The sequence below is a fragment of the Sinocyclocheilus rhinocerous genome, unplaced genomic scaffold (genome assembly GCF_001515625.1).
Source record: "Sinocyclocheilus rhinocerous isolate Xijiao unplaced genomic scaffold, SAMN03320098_v1.1 scaffold5, whole genome shotgun sequence".
Classification (NCBI taxonomy): domain Eukaryota; kingdom Metazoa; phylum Chordata; class Actinopteri; order Cypriniformes; family Cyprinidae; genus Sinocyclocheilus; species Sinocyclocheilus rhinocerous.
In genome coordinates, this window is record NW_015661874.1 from 1,206,337 (window position 1) to 1,215,602 (window position 9,266).

Genomic DNA, 9,266 nt, shown 5'->3' on the forward strand with positions numbered 1-9,266 from the left:
ATTTATCTTATTTATTATTATTTAATATTTTATTTAATATTGACTTTTTTAATATTTAATTTAAATATTTTTTTATATTACATTTTTTGTAATGAAATAATTTACATTTTAAATTTAAAAATAGTTTTTTTTCTAATTAAATATATCATTAATTTTGAAATATTTTTCTTAATTAAGTTATTTTACTTCTGTATCTTGAATTTAACAATGTTTAGATATTTGTACTGGAAAACAAAAAAAAACATTAAGTAAAAAAGTCATTTTTTTTGCAGTGTTCGTAAAGTAACATTTCATTAAATGCTTTAACATTAGCAGCTCCCACTAACCAATCAACGGAGCCGGAGAAACTGGAGAGCAGAGTGTTTGGGGTAAGACGAGTCACATATGATGCACAACTTATTACTTTTTATATTGTTTTATAACTGTTATCGCTCTAATTTCGCACATTCATAGGTGTCAGTAGCGGTGGGTCTCGCTGTGTTCGCTTGCACATTTCTGCTCATCATGGTTGTCGTCATCAATAAATGTGGACAGCATTCCAAGTTTGGCATTCACCGTAAGTTCTACTTCCACATATAGGGTTAAAAGTCAACATGAAATCAAAATCGCCCGTATGGTGCAAGTTATTCCTAATCTTTTTTTTGTTTGTTTTCTTAACCTTGCTCCATACTGCTCTGAAACAACTTTCCTTTGCAGCTGATGTTACAAAACCCTCCGAACTATCCATTTTGGCATGTAACATCCACTTTTCACAATCAAATTAATTCTCAATGGATACAATCAAGCCATTTTTTCTCATTAAACATCCTGTTCAGCTTGGAAATGCACCAGATTACGAATGCAAAATGAGTTGTGATTAAGATTTTATGTTGACTTTTTATGCATTATCAAAGTACCTTTCAAGGAAAGTCAGTTTCACTCAGCAGCTTTATTTGCAAAGTATGCAAGGTGCTATTTCGGGCATGCGAGACCAGTTTGAAGTGGGAAATGTTTGCCAAATATTTCAAAACATGCATTTTTTTTCTTATTGAATATCCTGTTTCCCTTAAAAATACATCTGATTACAGAATCAAAATGAGTTGTGATTAATATTTTATTACGTTTTTATGTATTACAGGTTGATACCGTAGTCATAGTCATGTGATCTAAACATAGCAGCCACCATTTGTAGGATAAAGCTGCTTTTTCTAGGCTACTGATAGGACTTCATTTCTTATCATTTGTCAAAAGTACGACAATTTAAAATCGCACTTGGATGCCTTCAAAATCCAGATCAATTTGCAGTTAATCAGAAGACTAAATCAGTTTACTTAGGTCTCAAATGAAGATGTTTTGGTCTTGAAGAGGACTTTAATGGGAAAGAGAACTATCGGTTCAAACAAACCAGGTGCAGCTCACACAACAGCGGAAGTAGTTAGTGTTAAATGAAAGTCAGAGACAGCACAATCATGGCCCATGCCAAAATGACTTTCTCCAATATTATTTTGGAATCTGAATGAGTTCCACAGGAGGCATTGTGTTGCTTTTAAGTAAGGCACAAAAAGGCAGCGAAATACAGTCTCTTCTAAGCTGTAACTTTGTACAGTGTCAGCCTAACAGCTCGGCAAAGTGCTGCCAGGTCTTAATTACAGCATGCAAAGTAAATAGCATCGGGAGCCCCAGCCGCGCGCGAGCCATTAAAGAAGAGAGATGGAGGGCGGAAGTAGTTAGTGTTAAATGAAAGTCAGAGACAGCACAATCATGGCCCATGCCAAAATGACTTTCTCCAATATTATTTTGGAATCTGAATGAGTTCCACAGGAGGCATTGTGTTGCTTTTAAGTAAGGCACAAAAAGGCAGCGAAATACAGTCTCTTCTAAGCTGTAACTTTGTACAGTGTCAGCCTAACAGCTCGGCAAAGTGCTGCCAGGTCTTAATTACAGCATGCAAAGTAAATAGCATCGGGAGCCCCAGCCGCGAGCGAGCCATTAAAGAAGAGTGATGGAGCAAGGCTTTTCAGGTCCACTCGCTCCGCTCACAAAGTGCCTAAGTGGACCTGATTGCCTCCCTCCCCTCTCGCCCTCTATTCCCTGCGTTGCTCTTCTCTGCCCAGTCTGGGGTCTCTGCGGTTATAGCTTGAGTGGGTTTTGTGATTTGAAGGAGAAGCTAATTCTGCTTTCTAAAAACCAGAGTGATTTGCTTCGGATCAAGTAAACATTCTGCCAGATATCGGTTTTGTCGATGCTGTTTTGTATGTGCATCTTGTTGTGAATTTTAAACAACATATATAACAAGGCAAGCGCCAGTAGTGCAACTTCTCACACTTCCCGATTTGAACAAACTCCAAGCCTCAAGTATTAAATTACACTATGTAATCATTTGCACCACATGATAGCTCAAAACTTGCTGCTTGTTGAGGAACGTTGTAATACTACTTTTTCAAACCAGGGGATTTCAATCTTGAAGATATCATGGACCACCAGATATGATCATCTTTGTGCAATATTTTCATGTATAAAGTCCCAATATATATTGTGAAAAATGTATATTATAAATATGCATTATTTTTTTTCTACTCACTATAGAATTATACTGATAGATGCAATATTTATTTATTTATAAATTTAATTACAATTATTTTTATTTTAATGTTATGTCAAATTGATTTTGTTTTATTTATTTATTATTAATATTAACATTTTTTTTCTCTAAACTTTTACACACTCTTTTGGGTCCCTGTTTGAAACCACTGTTCTAATAACATTTAGCTAATGTTCCCATTAAGTTATGAAAACGCTATTTCTGAATGTTCTCTGAACGTTCAAAACGCCCAGATTTATTTATTTATTTATTATAATTTTTTTTAACATTTTTTCTTGGTTTTGCAAATATTAAAAAGATAGTTCGCTTAAAAATGAAAATTCTGTCATCATTTACTCACCCCAAAACAGTTGACTGTAGCCATTGGCCTACATGGTATATATTTTTTTCATACTATGAAAAAAGAAAGAAACTCATACAGGTTTGGAACAAGTAGAGTGTGAGTAAATTATGATAGAATTTTCATTTTGGGGGTGAACTATCCCTGTAAATGAACATTCATTTTAGCATTTTGCAAACATTATTGGAATGTTACTTTTGAATGTTCTCTGGACGTTCTGAAGCAAATAGTTACATTTAAACATCCAACTAAAATGTCTGAAAAAAAAAAACATTCTGAGAACATTTTTAAAGACCACTTAACTTCAAATGAATGTTCTATATGCATTTCTGGAAGAAAGTTTCACAGAACCTTGCTAGAACATTAGCCAAAGTTCTAAGAACGTTCCCTGTTGGGGTAGCAACTGCAAAACAATGCCCAAATCTAGTTATTTGATCACCTAGACCAGTGGTTTTCAAACCTGTCCTGGAGGACCCCCAGCACTGCACATTTTGCATGTCTCCCTCATCTAACACACCCGATTCAACTCATCAGCTCATTAGTAGAGACTGCAAGACCTGAACTGGGTGTGTCTGATAAGGAAGACATACAAAATGTGCAGTGCTGGGGGTTTGAAAACCCCGACCTAGACCACTCTAAGTGTCCAACTTCAACAGTAAACAGCTGTGAAAATGTTAAACGTGAGTGGCTGAGAGTAGGAAATAAGAGAGAATGTAATGTCTACTATGTTGTCAAACTATACACAGGAAATTGTGTAGAGCACTTCAGATGACTCAGTGATTGCCAATAAGTTAATTAACTTAACATGGGCTCAGGAAATAGATGTGAAGAAAGGAAAAGAATACGCCGAACCGGAGCTGCTTGGGAGCCACTTCCTGTCTGTGTGCCCACAGGTTCGTCTGTTCTCGGCACTGAGGATGATTTGGCCGTATCTCTTCGCTTCATGAACTTTGGTGCAAGTCCTCCGTCTTCAGATGACAGCACGCTGGATTCTGGCTTGTCCAGTTTTGTAGAGAACCCGCAGTACTTCTGTGGCATCATCAAAGATAAAGACATGTGTGAGTGTCTCACAATCCCATAATATCACAAGTTTTCAGCATGCGGATTCAGTTTGTACTACTAAATCAAAGTGATTACTTCTTTGTATTTTGCAGGTGTCCAGCACATTAAAAGAAAATACATCGTTTTGAAGTGGGAACTGGGTGAAGGAGCTTTTGGCAAGGTTTACCTGGCGGAATGTGCCAACCTCTGTCCTGATACTGACAAGATGCTGGTTGCTATCAAGGTATGATCATCAGGGCTTAACATTCTTGTAGTTCAACATTATGTAATGTTTTTTAAAGCAATATCTTTTTATGTGCTAGAAAAAAAAATGTTTTTGAATTTTGTCAAAAAATGTTCATGTGTATTTTTCCTCTTTTTTTACACTAAAAATGTTTTAATTAGCAACAATAGCTAGTAATACAGCTAATATACATAGAGTAACTCCATGTGCAAAACCACACATTTGTTTGAGCCTGATGGCATACAATGCAAAACATTACTGATTTTCAACCTATTCTGATTCCTCCAAGTCTATCATGAGTAATTTTAACAATTCTAGCAGAATCACATTCATGTTAGCCAGCTAGATAACTAGCTAAATAAGCAAATTAGCAACAACATTAAAAAACAACCACATAAAACATATTACATTAGCAAAGAAAATATATATATTTTTAATTAAATACAATGAAATATAAATATTAGATAACTTACATTTAAAAAAATCTTAAGAAAATTAAATAAAACTAAAATTACTAAAAGTGAAATAAACAGATAAAAAAAACGACTAAAAGGACAAAAGCACATAACAAAATTACTAAAATTTAACAAATTAAAATGACAACTGAAAATATAAAAATAAAATAATTCAAAATATTAATAATACTATAATAGTATATATATATAATACTAAAAAACACTGTTGCAAAGCATTAAACCAGAGCTGAGCGCCAACTGAGTAATTCAAACTGTAATGAATTTAAAATTGAAGCAGCAAACAGAATGACGAATTGCCGTTAAATTTTGAATAACAGTTAGTAGCAAGTTTATCTCCCAAAACCTATTACCTGCATTAAATTTCTTTAAAAGTGTCCAAATGCTTGGACATTGTATGCCCACTAATATCTGACTGTCTTCATGTGCAGACCTTGAAAGTGGCCAACGAGTCCACCCGCCAGGACTTCCAACGCGAGGCCGAGCTGCTCACGGTGCTGCAGCATGAACACATAGTGCGGTTCTACGGCGTGTGTACAGACGGAGAACCTCTGGCCATGGTGTTTGAGTACATGCGACACGGAGACCTCAACCGCTTTCTAAGGTCAGTCTAATAACCACCAGCCACTCACAGCGAATTAACTACAGCGGCAGCAATGTGGTGTAACGGTCGGAAACTGAAGAGCTTCCTTGGAGCTTCATACATGCCATTCTTAGACAACCTTGGAAACACCAAACAAATTTGCAAGGTTTTTTTTTTTTTTTAAGGTTTTTTTTTTTTTTTTGGTATACTGTAGGATAGAACAGATTCTCACCTGTCGCTATAGTTAATCTTGCCTGCAAGTCAACTTTCTGCATTTTATTTTGGGCTTACACTCTTAACAATAAAGGTTCTTTATTGGAATCTATGATTCCATGAAGAACCTTTAACATCCATACACTCTTAAAAATAAAGCTTCCATCAGGGGTTTTTTTGCAGCAAATGCAATATTTTGGGTTCACCAAAGAACCTTTCAGTGAACAGTTCCTAAAATAGCAATTTTTTTCCCTAGTCTGAAGAACATTTTAATGATCTAAGAAATTTTTTCCACTATAAAGTAAATTTCGTGCAATGGAAAGGTTACATGGATGTTAAAAGTTCTCCATGTATCCATAGATGCCAATAAAGAACCTTTACTTTTTAAGTATAGAACCTTTCCATTGCACAAAAGGTTCTTTATAGAGGAACAAGTTTTTTTTAGATCATTAAAATGTTCTTTACACCAAACTGCTCACTGAAAGGTTCTTTTGGTAACCCACAATGTTTAATCTATGGCATTGCTGTGAAAACCCCCCTTTTGGAACCTTAATTTTTAAGAGTATACATGAAAAGGTGCATCAAATTCAAGGCCTTTCATTTACCATATTTCCATCTACATCCACATTAACATCTGAAACTCAAAGCCCAAACCTATTAGAAGAGCGATGGAGCCCAAATGCAGATCCAGCTTTGTGATGCTCCAGTTTTAATTAAGATTAAAGAAGTAAAGTTCACTGAAGTGTGAGGTGGCTGATGGGGGATTGACTGACCATATGTCCAGTACAGCTGGGTCTCAGTGCGTAAAGATCCAGTCTGTTTGCCAGGTGGTTGCTGGGGCCAGATTGGGAGTGGGACATGTGAATGTTTGAGGGGGAGATGAAATCGCATTTTCATGTGTATAGATGTGGCTCCAGTCTCGGTTGCAGCTGCCCCATCCTGCCACCTGCCTGCTAAACTAATAGGGATCCCATACTAAACCTCAGAAGGCAAGCGAGTGGCAGAGAGTTTACATGCGTATATTAGGATGAATGGAGAGAGTGGTTTGCACATTGAGGTCTGACATGCAAGGCAATGGTGACCAATGGTGCTTGTGCTGTCATTCAGCAGATGTTTTCTTGTTCAAAGTGACTTACAGTGCACCGACTTCAATCTGGCGTTTGTTTGAAAAGTACAACAGTATAATTCATTTCAAATTACCATTACCAATGCAGATGCTGGTATATAAAAAGGCTGTGTTCAGAATGGAATGCTATTTTATAGAGACAGCATGCAACGATAAAAAGCAGCATGCTGCATTGTTGTGACATTGCTATTGGCAGATTTTAACAACGTTTTTTTTTTTTACTTTTCAGTTCGGTTCTGATGGCTTGGCACAATGTAAAGATCAATAGAGTTGTCGAAAGCTTAGTGATGTTGACGTTGAAGCTGTGCAACTGTGGTGTAGTTAGTTTATAACCTAACCTAGCTTTTTACTTCTGGTGTTCGTATTTCGGCTTTAAAAGTTGTGTTAGTTTATGAAGATCATCTTAATAAACAAAACGTGTTAGAATCAGAAACTTTTGCTGGTCACAAAGCTTATTTTCCGCCATAATCCAAAACCCAATGGAAAAATCCTATTGTCTTTTTGCTGAGGGAACCAGGGTGATGCTAACCTTCGGGTTAGCCTGAAAAAAAAAAAAACATCCCTGAAGCACTCTATCGAGGATGATGTAGTGCATTGCATTGTGGGATACAGTATTCCACATACACTCTTAAAAATAATGGTTCTTTATTGGCATCAATGGTTCCGTAGAGATCCTTCAACATTCACGGAAACCTTCCATTCCACAAAAGGTTCTTTATATTATTAATATGTATTCACACTAAGAAAAGTGGTTCTTTTAAGAACTGTTCACTGAAAGGTTCTTTTGGGAACCCGGAATGGTTCTTCTATGATATCAACTTTTAAAAATACCCTTCTGAGGTTTGATTTTTAAATGGTTAGTTCACCCAAAAATGAAAATTATGCCATTAATTACTCACCCTCGTGTTGTTCGAAACCCGTAAGACCTTCGTTCATCTTCGGAACACAATTTAAGATATTTTTGATGAAATATGAGGGCTCTCTGACCCTCCCATAGACAGCAAGGTAACTATCACGTTCAAGGTCCAGAAAGAAACCAAGATGATCGACAAAGTAGTCCGTGTGCGTGAACGCGCGTCCAAAGTGACGCAGTAGTCACTTTGTGGAATAAATGTGGAATAAAGTCGTTATTTTTGTTTTATTTGCGCAAAAAAGTATTCTCGTAGCTTCGTAACTTTACAGTTGAACCACTGATGTCACACGGACTACTTTGTCGATTTTTGGGTGAACTAACCCTTTAAGACTGTAGTGTGCTTTGAATGTATGCTAAACATCAAGGAAAGTTTAGTTGGCTATCTGGGTAATCGATGCATATTCACATAACATGCACATAATGCAAAAATAATACAAGTAGTATGCTAGTAGTATGCCATTCTGAACACATCTCTTTTCTCAGGTTTATGTTTTTAAGAAGCTGTTATATAATGTGCGTGGTTTTCTTTACAGGGTTCATGGTCCAGATGCTCGTATCCTGGACGAGATGAAGGTTCCTCCGATGGGTCAGTTGACTCTTCCTCAGATGCTCCACATCGCAGCTCAGATCTCCTCGGGCATGGTGTACCTCGCTTCCCTTCATTTTGTCCACAGAGACCTAGCCACCAGGAACTGTTTAGTCGGAGAAGAACTGGTGGTGAAGATCGGGGACTTTGGGATGTCGAGAGACATTTACAGCACCGATTACTACAGGGTACAACACTTCATTTCAACATCGTCTCATATGTTTCTCCTGAAACTAAGAAAAATATATTGTAAATAAAAGTGGCAGATCATTTGGTCTGTGTTCATATTGAGATCTCTGACTTGGGTCACAAATCTGATCATAATTTGAGATGCAGTTCAGATCTCTTTAGAAACTGGAGACTTCTCTTCTGCATCTCAATAAGGTCTGGGAGAAACATTTGAGACATTAAAAAGATCTCATTTGTGATTTTGTATATGTACCCACGGCAGAGATGTTTGCTTGTAATCTGTTCTTGATCACCTCATCAGGTCGGTGGGAGGACGATGCTGCCTATTCGCTGGATGCCACCAGAAAGCATCATGTACAGGAAGTTCACCACGGAGAGTGACATCTGGAGCTTTGGAGTGGTCCTTTGGGAAATCTTCACCTACGGCAAACAACCCTGGTATCAGCTATCCAACAGTGAGGTAAAGTACCACATTTAATGTTCAAAGTTAGTGACAACCATGTGTGGCTGCACAATCATGCCTAGTAAAATGTCAAACGTATTAAAAACAATACAACCACGAAACAGACAAAATTGAAAGAAACAGTTCACCTAAAAAATTACAATTCTTTCATTTACTCACCATCAAGTTGTTCCTGTATATAGATGGAAATAAAAAAAAAATTGTTGTTGATTGATCCCATTAATGATTTTTGTAGTATTTTTATATTTTACATATTTAATTTTTCACTCAATGTTACACTACCGTTCAAAAGTTTATTATTTGTTTTCCAGAAAGGATGCATTAAATTGGTCAGTAAAGTGACAGTAAAGATATTTGTAATGGTATATTTCTATTTCAAATAAATGCTGTTCTTTTGAACTTTCTATTAAAGGGGTCATATGATGCTGCTAAAAAGAACATTATTTTGTGTATTTGGTGTAATGAAATGTGTTTATGCGGTTTAAGGTTAAAAAAACACATTATTTTCCACATA

General features: G+C 36.4%; 1 protein-coding gene across 1 annotated transcript in view; it reads left to right on the forward strand.

Moving 5' to 3' along the window:
* The window catches only part of LOC107726660 (neurotrophic tyrosine kinase, receptor, type 1), a 34,734-nt gene that overhangs the window by 21,886 nt on the left and 3,582 nt on the right, over positions 1-9,266 (forward strand). Inside the window, exons 10-16 of the mRNA XM_016536323.1 lie at positions 313-368; positions 454-556; positions 3,815-3,979; positions 4,076-4,206; positions 5,111-5,283; positions 8,048-8,288; positions 8,591-8,749. Coding sequence (XP_016391809.1) covers positions 313-368; positions 454-556; positions 3,815-3,979; positions 4,076-4,206; positions 5,111-5,283; positions 8,048-8,288; positions 8,591-8,749 — 1,028 coding nt within the window. The remainder of the gene's footprint in view (positions 1-312; positions 369-453; positions 557-3,814; positions 3,980-4,075; positions 4,207-5,110; positions 5,284-8,047; positions 8,289-8,590; positions 8,750-9,266) is intronic.